The sequence below is a fragment of the Otolemur garnettii genome, unplaced genomic scaffold (genome assembly GCF_000181295.1).
Source record: "Otolemur garnettii isolate 467f Iridium unplaced genomic scaffold, OtoGar3 scaffold00070, whole genome shotgun sequence".
In the NCBI taxonomy this organism is placed as follows: Eukaryota; Metazoa; Chordata; class Mammalia; order Primates; family Galagidae; genus Otolemur; species Otolemur garnettii.
In genome coordinates this window covers 10,014,806-10,030,896 of record NW_003852465.1, presented here as the reverse complement: position 1 = coordinate 10,030,896, position 16,091 = coordinate 10,014,806, and the positions used below count along the sequence as shown (strand labels likewise).

Here is a 16,091-nt window from a genome sequence, read left to right as displayed (position 1 = left end):
GGGAGAACTCCTTGAGCTCAGGAGCTCAAGATCAGCCTGAGCAAGAGTGAGACCCCGTCTCTACTAAAAATAGAAAAAGTAGCTAAAGTAGCTGGATGTGGTGTCAGGAGTCTGGAGTCCCAGATACTTGCGATGCTAAGGCAGGAGGGTTGCTCAAGCCCAAGAGTTTAAGGTTGCATTGAGCTATGATGATGTTACTGCACTCTAGCTAAGGCAACAAAGCAAGACTCTCTCTCAAAAAAGAAAGAGAGAGGGTGGCGCCCATAGCTCAGTGAGTAGGGCGCTGGCCATATACACCCAGGCTGGCAGGTCCGAACCGGCCTGGGCCAGATAAACAGCAATAACAACTGCAACAAAAAAATAGCCGGGCATTGTGGTGGGTGCCTATAGTCCCAGCTACTGGGGAGGCTGAGGCAGGAGAATCTCTTAAGCCCAAGAGTTTGAGGTTGCTGTGAGCTGTGATGCCACAGTACTCTACTGAGGGTGACGTAGTAAGACTGTCTCACCAAAAAAAAAAAAAAAAAAAAAAAACAGAGAAAAAAAGAAAAGAAAGAGAAGGAAACTGTATGTTATGCAAGAGTAATAAAGAATCACATGTGACTGTTCATTCCCATCTGCTATCCAAGTGGTTCCTGGCTGAGAACTGGGGTCCTTTGCACTTGCTTTTTTCTTTGCTCTTTCCTTGGCTCTCTGCTTTATTGTCATCTCCCAGTACCTTATCAGAACCCAGCATTGTATATTGTCTGCCTCACTCAGTAGAGTAGAAGCTTCAGAAAGGCAGGCCTGTCTCTGACTTGTTTCCCCTGTGTCTCAGTGTCTGGCAGGAGCCTGATAAATGCTTGTGGAACCCATGACTGACATCATCTCCCTATTTCTCCACAGGTGAGGTGACCTTTCTGGCTGCTAGAGTGCTGGTGAGTGTGCCCACCTGGCTGAGGGGACAGAGACAGGTGAGACATGTTGGGGCCTATGCATACTGGGGGTGGGAGAGGTACCCCTGGGCCCACTCTGGAGGATGGAGGAGTGACTGCTCAGATGCCTGGGAGCTGAGCTGCTGAGGGCCCCTCTCTCCTTGTGGTCCAAAAGCTCCACACCCCTTTCACAATAAGGTTTCTACTTTTTTCTTTTTTTTTTTGGAGATAGAGCCTCAAGCTGTGCCCCTGGGTAGAGTGCCGTGGCATCCCAGCTCACAGCAACCTCCAACTCCTGAGCTCAAGAGAGTGTCCTGCCTCAGCCTCCCAAGTAGCTGGGACCACAGGCATCTGCCACAATGCCTGGCTATTTTTTGGTTGCAGCCGTCATTGTTGTTTGGTGGGCCGGGGCTGGATTCGAACCCGCCACCACCTTAGGTGTACGTGGCTGGTGCCTTAGTGACTTGAGCCACAGGCGCCAAGCCTACTTATTTTTTTAAAACAAAATGAGCACTAGCCTCTAGCAGAGAAGTTGGAACTCAAACGGAAGATGAAGACCAGTCAGTTAAAGCTAGGAACAGTGGCAAAATTTGGTGGGGGTGGGAGGATCACATAGTATGAGGCAGGTCAGAGCCATGACTCTACTGTATGTGGTCAGAAAGTAGTCTGTTCAGTCATCAGTCTGTCTCCTGCATGCCAGGGGTCCCAGCAGTTATATAAGTTTGAATGCAGTGAATGCAATGTCCTTGCCCTCAGAGTGCTGCCTAGGGACTGCCTGGTGGAGAAAACCAGTATAGAACCTCACAGGCACAGCACCTTACCCAGGCTTGGAGTGGGAGCCCTGAAGAATGACTAGAAAGGAGCTAGCCAAGAAAGAGTGGTGGCAGCAAGAGACCCCAGCAGAGGGACTAGCATGTACAAAAACGCTAGTACTTGGGCGGCGCCTGTGGCTCAAAGGAGTAGGGCGCTGGCCCCATATGCCAGAGGTGATGGATTCAAACCCAGCCCCAGCCAAAAAAAAAGACTGCAATGAGGCTTGTACTCAAGGGCCTACCTCCTGTGGGTGGGTGCCTAGGGCAGCTGGAGCTAGAAGGGAGAGCCTTGGAGGTATGCAAGGTGCCCCCCACTGTGTCTAAGAGGAGCCTGAGGCTCAGGGACAGGGGCCTCACCCTGAAGTGACCCAGCAAGTAAACACGGTGTGTAGCCCAGACTGGAACTCAGGGCTCTAGGCCCAGTTCTATTTTCCACACGTGTCCAAGTCACGTTGACAGCACATCTGTAACCCAGTATCAGGGTGCTATCCCTTAGGTGGTCACATTTGATCCTTCCCTCGACCCTATATGGAAGGACGAATGCTTCTGCTCATTTCTCAGAATTAGGAAACTTATTCTTCTACTTTGGGACCATTATCAAGTAAAAAGAAGAAAAAGAAAAGCATTAGGAAACCGAAGATCAGTTGACCAAGTACTAAGCAAGTTTTCATTGTTCACTCAGCTCATCCTAGGTAGAACCGGATAGAGCTTTTTGGCTACAAAGCCAGGGTTACACTCATTGTCTCCACTACCTCACGTATGTCCCTGCCTTAGAAAGGACACCACTGATCATTAGGACAAAATCCTAGATGTCTGTGTTGCTAAATTAGTTTATATTATTATTATTGGCCAAGCACTGTGGCTCACACCTGTAATCCTAGCACTCTGGGAGGCCTAAGGTGGGTGGATTGCTTGAGCTCAATTAGAGACCAGCCTGAGCAAGAGTGAGACCCCATCTCTACTAAAAATAGAAAAAATTAACCAGGCATGGTGATGTACACCTGTAGTCCCAGCTACTTGGGAGTTTGAAGCAGGAGGAACACTTGAACCCAGGAATTTGAGGTTTCTATGAGCTATGACACCACTGTACTCCACCCTGGGCAACAGAGGGAGACTGTCTCTAAATGAATGAACGAATGAATAATAATGTTATTGTTATGAATAATAACAGTCTAAATAGTTTTTTGTAACTTATTCACATTTCTTTTGCAGACCAAATCTTTGTTCACAAACACTGAGTGAGATTAGGTGATATTGGTGTTATTATACAAATGGGGAGACTGAGGCTTGGGGAGGCTGAATGAATCACCAGTTTGAGGCTAATCCCAGCAGAGAAATTGGGTTTCCTGGCTCCTTGCTAAGTGTGTATATGACCTACGATGGGAGCGTAGGGGGGTTTAAAACAATCATCTTTGTTTTTAAGATGGGAAGAGTATCTGTTCCATGAGCAGAAGATTCCCAGCCTGACCTTGAGTTGTTACACTGTGATGATGCATGTAGGTCACATGCCTCAAACTCCACAAATGCTGATCACATGATCTAAACTCCACAAATGCTAACATGTTTCATCTTTGTCCTCCTCCTCCCCTCACCTCCTCCCATACCTTGAAGTAGCCTGCAGGGCCTTCTCTCACTTGTTCCAGGGCCTGATGTCGGAGACCATGGACCAGCCGGCTGAGGGTCCTGGAGAGGGTGGTGATGGCAACATGGAGCCGGGTACCTGCCAGGAGCTTCTGCACCGATTGCGTGAGCTGGAGGTGCGGCCCAGGGCAGTGGGGGGCGGGGGCAGTGCCAGCCAAAGCCACCCTTCCCTCTCAGCTTAGTGCATGTCTTTGAGGGTACGGGTGGGCCCTCTTCTCAGCCTATTTGCCAGGCTGGAGGAGAGCTGAGCCTGTTTTTTCAGAGCTTCTCTGAGAAGCCCTTTCCTTACTCTTAGCTCTCCAGCCCAGGTGGCAGCTCAGGGACAAAAAGCAGGCACAGAGCATGCTGTCCTAACTCCCAAATCTCTCCCTCCTTTAACTCTCCTACACTTTCATCCCTGCCAGCCCTGGGGAGAAGGGGGGTGCTCCCACACTTTCATCCCTGCCAGCTCTGGGGAGAAGGGGGTGGTCATAAGCCACAGGTGGAAGGGGTTGGATGACCCAGGCTCAAGTGTTGAAGGACAGGACACAGATCCTAAAATCAAGGCCCTCGCCACAGCCTTAAGACCTGCCCACATCCCCATCCTCCTCTGCCCACCTCCCATCTCCCACCTCAGGTCCTCCTGGCCACTGCCTCCCCAGCCCACTCAGCTTTGCCCCCCTTGCTGCCCCTGCTTAGCCTCTGCAGGCCTCCCCAGAAGAACCTATTTGAGCAAGAGCAGGGGTGTGGCTAGTAGACTCTTTCCTCAGAAGGAGTGTGCCCTGGGGATGAATAATCCCCAAAGCCTTCTTTTTGCCCTTTTTCTCCCTCACTCCTACAGGCAGAGAACTCGGCTCTTGCTCAGGCCAATGAAAACCAACGGGAGACTTACGAGCGCTGTCTGGATGAGGTCTGTGGGGTCTGAAGTGGGATTGCTGGGGAAGAGAATGGGGGGTTCATAGCCTGTCTGCTCCAAGTAGAAGGTGGGTCAACTTTGCCTGGGGGACTTTCTGTCCCCAGGTTGCCAACCATGTGGTGCAGGCCCTGCTGAACCAGAAGGTGAGTAGCCATAAGTGACATTCTTACCCCTAAACCCAGCCACCCTGGGGAAAGGCCCTGGGTACAGCAGGAGAGGTCCTTCCTGGGGACCCCTGCGCTTAGCCTGCTCAGCTAAGCCTTCACTAGTGGCATGGAGAAGGTGGCCTATTGGCCTCCACTTACCCCTGTTCTACCTGGAAGCAGGGGTGAAACTAGGTAAGGCCAAGTTTCTGAGCAGTGAGAAAACTGATTTGGGCTTGAATCTTTCCCTTATCCTGGCCCCAAATGGCTTCTCCAGGCTGTGATGGCCCTTACAGCAGTTGATGATGTGAGCATAGTGGTATCTAAATATTTACACACACACAGGGATGACTTCTTGACATATAGGCCACTTAGACTACAAGGTCTTCCTCTGCCTTTCTTTGATGTGTGGCTTCTAAGAGGCAGGGGGTTGGCTCCAGGGATGGTGAAGGTGACAAAGAATTTGGCACCCCCAGAAGGTGCTAGAGCTACAGACTCTTAAAAGGAGGCTACAGGAGAAAGGCCTGCCCAGCAGGGGTCTGGACCCTCTGGGCAGGATGAAGAGGACTGGCTCATACTGTGGTCCCTCTCCCACTCTCCTCCTCTCCTCCCATGGCGCAGGACCTTCGAGAGGAGTGCATCAAGCTTAAGAAGAGAGTGTTCGACCTGGAGCGGCAGAACCAGATGCTGAGCGCCCTGTTTCAGCAGAGACTCCAGCTCACAACAGGCTCTCTCCCTCAGGTGGGCACTGGGCTTCTCCCTCCTTCTCATAGCCCTGCCTTCCCAACCCTGTTAGCATCACTCTCTTTTCTTTCCTCACCTAGACAAGCAGTTAGTGGCCCTACCATTCTGGTGGCTGTGGCCATCCAGAGAAGGCCTGCCCAGCCTGATAGGTTTATACCTTGGATGGGGTGCAAACTACCTGGGTCCCCTCAAGCTTGACAGCCCCCCCCATGCCCAGCTGGATGGTACCCATGTTTGTTGACACAGAAGGTTTGCACTTGCTCCTGCCCTGGGTGAGGAGATGGGTGGAGGCTGTAAATGAAATTATTTCAAGCTTCCAAGAGGCCTCTTTGGCCACTGACACAGCCCGTATTTGGCCATGGGCGGGGGTGAGGCTGAGTATCACAGAGAGGTCAGGAAAGGCAGTGCCGTCTTCATAACTGTGTGCACAAGCAGTTGTATGTTCCAACTCCACACACGCTCACAGACATGGTCTCTGCTACTCACCCTGACCCCTGCCTTCCCCAGAGGCTATTGGGAATGAATCCTGGGCTTAGTGAAGAAGTCACTTGAGGTTACTCTGTTGGAAACCCCTGCAGAGGGGTAAGACATAGGGGGAGGGCCAGGAGCAGCTCAGGTGCCTAAGGTGGGCAGTGGGTTGTTCCCAAGGTCTCCAGCCATTTCCTCTCACTTTGACAAGAAAAAAAGCACTCTATGTAGGGTATATGTGTGTGTGTGTGTGTGTGTGTGTGTGTGTGTGTGTGCGTTCATCTGTCTTTCTGAAGCAAACCAGGCAGCTCTGGGCTCCAGGTCCCTAAGCAGGGAGCCTGTCCATTCACTTGGAAGCCTGGACCCTTGCAAAGGAAGCCCCTTGTCACCATGGCTTTCTGGAGCCCCCTTCTTACCAGGCAGGTGCAGAGCAGGGTCTGACTCAGCAGTCCTCCCTTCCCTACATCTGTCCTTGCTGCAGGGATCATCCTGGAATCCCCAGAGGCTGACCACACCAGCCAAGTCCAACCCCCCACTGTACACTTGTCAGTGATTAGAGATCCTCCAGACTATCCTTCAAGTGTTAATTCTTTGCCAAAATGAATTCTGGGACCTCTGCCTTGGGTGGTATCCCTAACTTAAAGATGCTTCCTAGTTGGGTGACGTTGGGAAAATTATTAACTTCATAGTTTTTTCCTTATAAATGGGTATAGACATACCCATATTACAGGTGTTGTGCAGATTAAATGAGATACTGTGTAGTGCTTGGCTACATGCACATTACCAGGGGCTAGTCGGTGAGTGGCAGCTATTTGTCATTAATGTGGTTTCAGTGTTGTGCTTTGCTAGGATGAAAGCTCCTTTGCACAAGTGCACAGTAAGCTCGAATTGTAAGCAGTGCCTTTGCCAACACATGTGGAATTGGACTGAATCACAGGGTTCTGCCTAAGAACTGTGACCTATGGAAAACATGACCCTGGAAGGCTGGGACTGCTGGGAGTTGAGGCAGCTACAAAGCATCCAAGAATCCAAGGGGCAGTGGGGAGAAGTCTTCAGAGAAGGGCTAAGAAAGGTTCCTGTAAGGAGATGACATCAGACCTGGCCCTTGACAAAGGGGAGATTTTAAAAGAGTGGTGTAAGGGCTGGGGAGAGGAGCAGCAGAAGCAGAGATCCATGGGCAGGGAAGCCTAGGGAGCAGCAAGCCATTCTGCTTGGCAGGAGCAAAAGATCTGTGAAGGGACAGTGAGTGAGTACAAGCTGGAGATGGCAAGAGGGAAGCAGTGTCAGGGGAGGAACTGGCGGGCAGGCCCAGGATGCCTGCCACATTCAGATTCATTTTCATGGCCAAGGAAAAAAAGTTGCTTTAGGCTGCCTTGAACATGGAAGATTGAAAGGCCACCAAACCAGGTTAAGGAGACTGATTAGATTGCTGAGGGCATTCAGGCCAGACGTAGGAGATGTGGTAAGTTGTAGGAACTGGCTGCAGCTAGACAGAGAGGAGGCTGAGAGATGCTACAAAGGCAGGATTTCAAGCCTGCAGAGACAGAGGAAAAGGGAAAAGTTAACGCTGACTCATATCTAGTCGGGATGCCTGGGAGAAGGAAATTACATTCTCGAGGACTGAGAAGAAGTGCCCATGATTAGATCCTACTTATGCAATCCTCAGAGTCAGTGTTTCACATGGGACCAAGTAGGGGATACTAGAAATGTCATCTCCTTTCTAAGAACATCTAAGACCAATAGTTGGAGCCTCCCTGGGGTCCTTGCATGACTGGTAGTCAGAGCTGGAAGGGACCTTTGCAGTATCCCTCTGTGTAATAGGGAGGAAAACCACAGAAAAGCAGCATAGTCTTGGAGCTGGCATGGGTACCCCAGGGTAGACCTGCCACTGCCCACTAAGCCTCAGGCTTTCCTGTTTCTCCAAAGCCCTCTGACTAGTCCCTTCCCTGGTACCCTGGCTTGCACCATCTTTATATCTTGCTGTGTTATATTTCCGAGGCTCATCTTTCTGGTAGGTGGGCCAGGAGAGATCCTAAGGAAACACTCTTGGATGGGAGGGCCTGACTTCGTAAGGGAGCAGGGACCCAGGGCCAGACAGCTACTTTGTGAACTTTGCTTCTCTCTCTCTCTCTCTCTCTCCAGATCCCACTCACCCCACTCCAGCCACCATCAGAACCACCAGCCTCCCCTTCCATGAGCTCCACTGAGGGACCAGCCACCTCGCTGCCTCTGGGGCACTGTGTTGGGCAAAGAGAGGTAGGAGAGCTGGGCACAGTGGTCTGTGGCCTTGCCAGCTAGAGGCTGGTCAGTAGCAATGAAAGGCATTCCTGTTTCCTGCTGGGTCCCAGGGGAAGGGCTGTTTCCCAGTGCACAGACTTGTCTAAGCTGGAGGTGTGAGCCCTCAGCAGTCAGCCTCAAGCCAAGAGAAACAGATCCCCCCCCCACCCCCACCCACTGCCCCTGTGAGCGATGCATTAGTAATTCTGTAAGAGTCGTGGTTAACACTTACTGAACTCTCGCTCCATGCCAGGCGCCATGTGGAACACCCAGGATCTCATTTGTCTTACTTTATGAAGTTAAACATAATTACTGTCCCATTTTACAAATGACATAATGAAGTAGCCCAGAGGTCAGATAATTTGCAGAAGGTCATGTAACTAGGTAGAACCAGGACTTGAACTTGTACAGTCTGACTCCAGAGCCTGTATAGCTAACTACTATACCAGACTGAAGTATACACAAGAAGGGGCTGGGCCACAGCAGGGAAGGTTTATGCAGTCACCCCCGGTCCTCTTCTGCTGGGGATCAGCTTAGCAGGGCCAGCTGTCTGACCTGAGAAGTCCTGGGCTTGCCTGCAATCTCTGACTTAGGGCTTGGCCACATCACACCCTCTCCCTGAGTGTTCTTTCTGGAGCCTGAATTAGGCCTTTCTCCCCTGGGACAAGCACAGAGGTAAGAGTTGTAGGCAGCCAGCCCTGCTAATCCAAACAGCTGGGCTGGGGTGTGTGTGTAGCTGGGATAGCCAAGAAAGAGGTATGGGGTGCCCACCCTACCAAAGGCCTGCCCAGGAAGAAGAGCAACCCTTGAGGAAGCTGAGCCATCATACCCAGTTGCTATGAATTCCTTTTGGTACAAGCATACCAGCTCTGATCCTGGCACATGCAGTTATGCCCAGCCCAGGGGCTAGGCTTGAGACAGGACCTCACTTGCATATGGTCTCCTCCTCATGCTGTCTCTCTCCCAAGGTGTGTTGGGAGCAGCAGCTGAGACCAGGAGGCCCAGGCCCCCCAGCTGCACTACCCCCAGCGCTGGATGCTCTATCCCCGTTCCTGCGGAAGAAAGCCCAGATCCTGGAAGTGCTGAGAGCCCTGGAAGAGACTGATCCCTTGCTTCTGTGCTCCCCTGTCACTCCCTGGCAGCCTCCAGGCCAAGGTCCTAGCTCACCAGAGCCAATCAATGGCGAGCTGTGTGGCCCACCCCAGCCTGAACGTTCACCCTGGGCCCCCTATCTGCTGCTAGGCCCTGGTGGCCTGGGAGGCTTGCTGCACTGGGAGCGGCTCCTAGGGAGTCTGGGAGGTGAAGAGGGTACTGGGCAGTCCTGGGTCCCTAGCAGGGCACCCCCCCAGGCCCAGGGCACCAGCTCTGGCCCACACTGTGCCCTAGGCAGCAGCTCTTCCTCCTCTTCTGATGAGGCCGGTGACCCCAATGAGGCACCCAGCCCCGACACCCTGCTTGGGGCCCTGGCCCACAAACAGTTGAACCTGGGCCAGCTCCTTGAGGACACAGAGTCTTACCTACAGGCCTTCCTGGCTGGGGCTGCAGGCCCACTCAATGGGGACCACCCAGGTCCTAGGCAGTCATCTTCCCCAGAGCAGGGGCCCCCACAGCTGACCAAGTCCAAAGGCCTCCCCAAGTCAACTTGGGGTGGAGGTACCCCAGAGGCCCAGAGGTTGGGCTTTGGTGCTACCTCAGAGGGCCAGGGGCCCCTCCCTTTTCTCAGCATGTTTATGGGTACAGGGGATACCCCACTGGGCTCTCGGCCTGGCCACCCCCATTCATCTCAGGTGAAAAGCAAGCTCCAAATTGGCCCCCCTTCTCCTGGGGAAGCCCAGGGACCTCTTCTGCCCTCTCCAGCCAGAGGTCTCAAGTTTCTAAAGCTGCCTCCCACCTCAGAAAAGGTCCCCAGCCCAGGAGGCCCTCAGCTAAGTCCCCAGCTCCCACGGAACTCTCGAATCCCCTGTCGGAACAGTGGCTCAGATGGCAGCCCCTCCCCACTGCTGGCCCGCAGGGGTCTGGGTGGAGGAGAACTGTCCCCAGAGGGGGTGCAGGGCCTACCCACTAGCCCTTTGCCCTGCTCTGCAATCCCAGAGTCTGCACAGCTCAAACCACCCCTACCAGCCTTGTCTACCACGCTGTCCCCAGGACCAGTGGTATCTCCCGGCTATGAGAATATCCTGGACCTTTCCCGGAGCACGTTTATGAGCCCTTCGCCAGAGCCACCTCCATCCCCACTGCAGGTGCCCACCTACCCACAGCTGACTCTGGAGGTACCGCAGGCCCCTGAGGTCCTCAGAAGTCCTGGAGTCCCCCCAAGCCCCTGCCTCCCAGAATCCTATCCCTATGGGAGCCCCCAGGAGAAGGGTTTGGACAAGACAGGCCTGGAGTCTCCCCATCCTGGTCGCAGGACCCCAGGCAACCCATCCAAGAAGCCTAGCCAGGGGTCAGGGCGGCGACCTGGGGATCCTGGCAACACACCTCTGCGGGACAGACTGGCAGCCCTGGGGAAACTGAAGACAGGCCCTGAGGGGCCCCTCGGCCCAGAGAAGAACGGAGTGCCAGCCAAGCCTGGCACTGAGAAGGCCCGGGCACCAGGGCGTTCAGGGGAGAATGCTGGAGATGCTGTGTCCCCCAGGCCCCCTGAGCAGCCAGAAACTAAAGGGGCTCTGCGGGGGGTGGTGGCCTTAGGCACAAACAGCCTGAAGCAGCAGGAACCTGGACTCAGTGGGGATCCTGGGGCCCGAGTCTACTCCTCCCACTCCATGGGGGCCCGGGTGGACCTGGAGCCTGTCTCACCAAGGAGCTGCCTCACCAAAGTAGAGCTGGCCAAGAGCCGGCTGGCAGGGGCCCTGTGCCCCCAGGTACCCCGTACCCCTGCCAAAGTGCCGACCTCAACCCCCAGCCTGGGCAAGCACAATAAGAGCCCTCACAGCAGCCCTACAAAGCTACCTTCCAAGTCTCCCACCAAGGTGGTATCCCGACCTGGGGCCCCCCCAGTCACCAAGGAGCCCTCCAAGGCTGACAAGGGGAAGGGCCCACTGTGGGCAGACTGTGGTGGCACCACTGCCCAGCCCACACCCCCACTGCCTGGCCCTGCTGACCCTAGCCAGGGCCCTGAGGGGCTGGCCCCACACTCAGCAATTGAGGAGAAGGTGATGAAGGGCATTGAGGAGAATGTGCTGCGGCTTCAGGGCCAAGAACGGGCCCCAGGCACTGAGGCCAAGCACCGCAACACCAGCAGCATTGCCAGCTGGTTTGGCCTTAAGAAGAGCAAGCTGCCAGCACTGAACCGTCGCACAGAGGCCACCAAGAACAAGGAAGGAGCTGGTGGGGGCTCCCCACTCCGAAGGGAGGTAAAGATGGAAGCCCGGAAGCTAGAGGCCGAGAGCCTCAACATCTCCAAGCTGATGGCCAAGGCAGAAGACCTGCGCCGGGCGCTGGAGGAGGAGAAGGCTTACCTGAGCAACAGGGCCCGGCCCCGGCCCGGAGCCCCCGCTACAGGACCCAGCTTGGGGCTGGGGCAGGTGCAGGGCCAGCTAGGCAGTGTGTACCAGGGTGCAGACACCTTCATGCAACAGCTGCTCAACAGGTGAGGGTCTGAGACCAGCCGGCAGGTGCTTACTGGGCTGGGGGCACTTTTCCCTCTCTGGCACAACTAAGTCTGGAGTTGGGCCTGCCTTTCCTGAGAGTCTGAGATCTTCACAGGTCTAAAGGGGTAGTATGCCACCAAAGCATCTTAGGACCTGAAAGAAAGATCCAGGGCTTGAATCAAAAGTCTGAGTCTATATCGCAGCTCCCTTCCTTGCTAGCATCTGATGTCAGATGTTAGGCATCAGGCTTGCTAAGACCCAGTGCCATTTGAGAAGAGTCAGTTGTCCCTAACTTCCTGGATTATCTCCATATCAAATGAGGTAGCTTGTTAAAGGTACCTGTGTACGGTAGTTAAGTGAGTGCTAGTTCCTACCTATGGTTTGATGAAGGTCATCTTCAGGAAAGGGACAAGGAGGGTCCCCTTTCCCATCTTGCCCTTTGGCACCTGAACAGGAGCTGTGGTTTAGCGAAGGAACTCACCCATCTTGGGGTTGCACTGTCTGGGCCAGATAAGGCAGAAGGTGCACAGGAACTGGGCCTCAGGTAGGGTGTGTGGTCTGGACAGTAAGTATGCTCAGAAGTTCAGCTGGAGCAGGGTGTATTGCCCCTGAACCTGGCTCTGACCAGGCCTGAATGTCTACTTATAAACACCGTTGAGTAGTCCCTAGGCTTGATACTGGGTATTTTAGGGGCATTCTCCCACCTTCTCCCTACTTCTGCTGTTCCTTTGGCGTTTTCCCAGGGTTCCTGCCTATTGCCAGTATCAGGAGGGGTTGATGGGAACAACCACCAGCAATTTGTCCCCTTCCCCAGGGTAGGGTGGCAATGAGTATGTCCCTAGGCCCAGCACCATTGGAGGGTGCAGGGCTGGAATGTGGCAAGGTGGGGGCCCTGGGCCTCCCTCACCTCTGTCTGCACATTGCCCCTAGGGTGGATGGCAAGGACTTGCCACCCAAGAGCTGGCGGGAGCCCAAACCTGAGTATGGAGATTTACAGCCAGTATCCACTGACCCTAAGAGTTCCTGGCCAGCCTGTGGGCCCAGAAATGGCCTGGTGGGCCCTCTTCAGGGCTGTGGAAAACCTCCTGGAAAGGTAAGTTTTGGGGGCAAGGTCAGGGTAGAGGTGCCTGGCTCTCTGGCCCTGTCAGTTCTCTTACCCCCTGGATGGCTCCCCTTCCCTGGGGCCTGGAAGCTGCTGGATGCACTCCTGGTCTCCATCGGGGGGGACAAGGGAGGGGAGAGAGGCTTCCTCAGGGCCAGGAGTCTGCAGGGACTCAGACCCATTCTCCAGGAGCCCTAATGCTGCTACCCCACACTCCCATACCTATATTCCTACTCCCCAGAGGCATGGGAGGGTCTGGGATAAGATGGAAATGGACTCTGAAGTCTCCTGTACCCCCACAGCCCAGCATCGAGCCAGGGAGGCGGGAAGAGATGCCCTCAGAGGAAAGCCTGGCCGAGCCAGTGCCCGCCTCCCACTTCACAGGTCAGCAGGGCCCAGGGGCTGAGAATGGGGTCTGCTCCTCACCCTCTGCCGACTCCATTCTTCCTGTCACTAGAGCAGGTGCCAGGCTCTGAGCCACAGGCACTGCAGCTGCATAGGAGCCGGTCTCCTCCCTACTCTCAGGGGGGCCTGTGTAGCCAGCAGCATCCGGAGTAGGGTACAGCCTTGCAGGCGGGAAGCTGCAGGAGGAGGGCAAAGGGGCTGACCAGCCTCACCTTTGACATGCCCTTCCTCTCCCCAGCCTGTGGCTCCTTGACTCGAACCTTGGACAGTGGCATTGGGACCTTCCCACCCCCAGACCATGGCAGTAGTGGGACCCCCAGCAAGAATCCTCCCAAAAGCAAGCCACCACGGCTAGAGCCCCCACCTGGGGTGCCCCCAGCTCGGCCCCCACCCCTTACCAAAGTCCCCCGCCGTGCTCACACGCTGGAGCGGGAGGTGCCAGGCATAGAGGAGCTGCTAGTGAGCGGGCGGCACCCCAGCATGCCAGCCTTCCCTGCACTGCTCACTGCCACTCCGGGCCACCGAGGCCATCAAACCTGTCCTGATGGTGAGTGTTCAGGTGGGAGGGTGGGACATCCCTGGGACCTGGACAGCTTCATCCACCTTCCCCTTGTTTCTGGACAGATTCCTGTGAGGATCCAGGCCCTCCTCATCCTGTCCAGCTGGCCAAGAACTGGACCTTCCCCAACACAAGGGCGGCTGGCAGCTCCTCGGACCCTTTCCTATGCCCACCCCGACAGTTGGAGGGGCTGCCCAAAAACCCCATGGTGAGAATAGGACTTGGGGACAGGAGAGAGGGATGTGGGGAGCCAGCTTCCGCAGGGAGGCATGCCTGTGTCTTGCAGTCTCAGTCCAGGGCTGCCCACTGAGGGATCTCCCTGCTACAGGCCACCAACTGGCCCTGCTCATATACCTCTCTTGGGGGAACCCCTTTTCTCCCCCATCAGTGGGCAGAATGCCCCTCAGGCCCAGGACCTCTCAGCTGGGCCAGGAGGTGGAAAGGAGCCTCCTCCTAAGCTGCCTGCTCTTCCCCAGGCCCTGCCCATGGACCGGAAGCAGAGCCAGGAGCCCAGCCGCCCATCCCCTACACCCCAGGGCCCAGTGTTTGGAGGTAGCCGTACCCCTAGCACGTCAGACATGGGCGAAGAAGGCAGAGTGGCCAGTGGAGGCCCTCCAGGGCTGGAGACCTCAGAGTCGCTCAGTGACTCACTGTATGACTCACTGTCCTCCTGTGGGAGTCAGGGCTGAGGGGCTACACCACACCACTGACCCCTCTGGAGTTGGGGACCACAACTGGACCAGCTCTTCACACCCCACCATCTCAGAGCCAGAGGGGCCCCTCCATGGAGGGACCAAGGAGGAAGGTGGACAAGAAGGCGAGGGGGCCCCTGGCACACCCCACTGCTCACCGCTGCTGTGGATGAGATGACCGTGCTCAGCTCAGGGAGAGACCCAACCCTTGGTCCCTTCTCTCACCCAGACTAAAGCTTCTCCTTTGAGGGGCTGGAGGCTTAAAGCTACTGTGTCCCAGCCTGCCAGCTCCTACTTCAGGCTGAGCCATCTTGTGGTGCTGGGCTTCCTGCCCACCAACTGTGCCATCTCTGCCCCGAAGCCCCACAGGGCCACTCTGGAGGCCCCGTGCTGGTGGAGTTTGGGAGGCGGGGGACAAGTTGCCTTCTCTCTCTGCCCTGGTCCTCCCTGCTGTCTGGATGGTGCTGCCCTCCCCTGCCCCATGTCTTTGGGGTCTGTCCGTCAGTCTTTTTCGTTTTTTTTTTTTATATTAAAGCACCTGGCCAGGTCCCTGCCCCATCCCTGCGCTGCGGTTAATTTATCTGTTGTTAATGCGGCTGCTCTGCTGCTGCCTCTGCTTCTGCCGTATCCCTAATAAATTGTGGGGGCCCTGCTCTGTCCTGACTTGGTTTGTTGTGTGGAAGAACTCAGGGATAGATGGGTGCATGGAGACCACATGGGCACTAGATTGAAGGGCCCCGAGTTCCCTTGTCAGGTGAGCTGGTTGGAGTCACCATAGAAGGTCACAGGGGTAGGGAAGAGGGGCCTACATCGGCCTGGAGTGGTACTCGGGCTTGGGCAGGCAGAAGGACAACCCCTTGGAGAGCGAGGTGGAGGGGACGACTATAACACACTCAAGCCTTGCACAGACCTGGTGGGATGGGACAGGCAACTTTGAGCTTCAGGGTCTGGGGGGCAGATACAGTTAACTATCTGTAGCCTCCTGTTGCCACCTTCTAATCTCTTCAAACGTTGGGCTTTCCCCAATTCCTTTTGTCTCTATTTCTACCTCCCATTTCTTTTTTTTTTTTTTTTTTTAGACGGAGCCTCAAGCTATCCCCCTGGGTAGAGGGCCATGGCATCACAGCTCACAGCAACCTCCAACTCTTGGGCTCAAGCGAGTCTCCTGCCTCTGCCTCCCAAGTAGCTGGGACCACAGGCGCCCGCCACAACGCCCGGCCCTTTTTTTTTTTTTTTTTTTTGGTTGCAGCCATCATTGTTGTTTGGTGGGCCCAGGCTGGGGATTTGAACCCGCCACCTTAGGTGTATGTGGCTGGTGCCTTAGCCGCTTGAGCCACAGGCGCCGAGCCTCTACCTCCCATTTCAACTAGACGTTCCTTTGGCTCTGAAAGTCTTAGTTTAGGAAAGAGAGGGCAGAAATGAGACTGTGGGGATGGGTCCGGGCTTCTAGGGCTTATTTTGGATTCTCTGCATGGCTTGAGGAAGCCATGGGTGGTCATGGCCCTCAGCCCAGCTCATACTGGCCAGCCAGGTGGGGCCTAGGAAGGCTGCCTTCCTGCCTGGGCTCCAAGATATTGCATAACTTGTCCAGTGCACCCACCTGACACAGCCTACACTTGCCACCTCCCCATAACATACAACTCTGAAGGCCACCTAGGCATCATGGATGCTTGAGACCCCTGGTCTTGTGGCTAGGACTCTAGACAGTTCTTGTGTGGGAAGTGGAGGCCCTATAGTAGACACAAAGTCAACATGTCCCCTCTGTGTTGGCACCACAGACTAGCTGAGCCAGAGTCAGGGATGCCTGGACAGGAATTATTGCCAAGCCCCTTCAAAACTCACTTAGTCCACT

General features: G+C 55.1%; 1 protein-coding gene across 1 annotated transcript in view; it reads left to right on the top strand.

Annotated features, from left to right (window-relative positions):
- NCKAP5L (NCK associated protein 5 like) overlaps positions 1-14,889 on the top strand; it is a 37,703-nt gene extending 22,814 nt beyond the window's left edge. The window contains exons 2-13 of the mRNA XM_012807495.2: positions 883-950; positions 3,367-3,480; positions 4,185-4,253; positions 4,364-4,402; positions 5,024-5,143; positions 7,757-7,870; positions 8,860-11,480; positions 12,412-12,574; positions 12,886-12,967; positions 13,227-13,535; positions 13,613-13,755; positions 14,024-14,889. Coding sequence (XP_012662949.1) covers positions 3,373-3,480; positions 4,185-4,253; positions 4,364-4,402; positions 5,024-5,143; positions 7,757-7,870; positions 8,860-11,480; positions 12,412-12,574; positions 12,886-12,967; positions 13,227-13,535; positions 13,613-13,755; positions 14,024-14,236 — 3,981 coding nt within the window. The 5' untranslated portion in view covers positions 883-950; positions 3,367-3,372 and the 3' untranslated portion in view covers positions 14,237-14,889. The remainder of the gene's footprint in view (positions 1-882; positions 951-3,366; positions 3,481-4,184; positions 4,254-4,363; positions 4,403-5,023; positions 5,144-7,756; positions 7,871-8,859; positions 11,481-12,411; positions 12,575-12,885; positions 12,968-13,226; positions 13,536-13,612; positions 13,756-14,023) is intronic.
- The last annotated feature ends 1,202 nt before the right edge of the window (positions 14,890-16,091 follow it).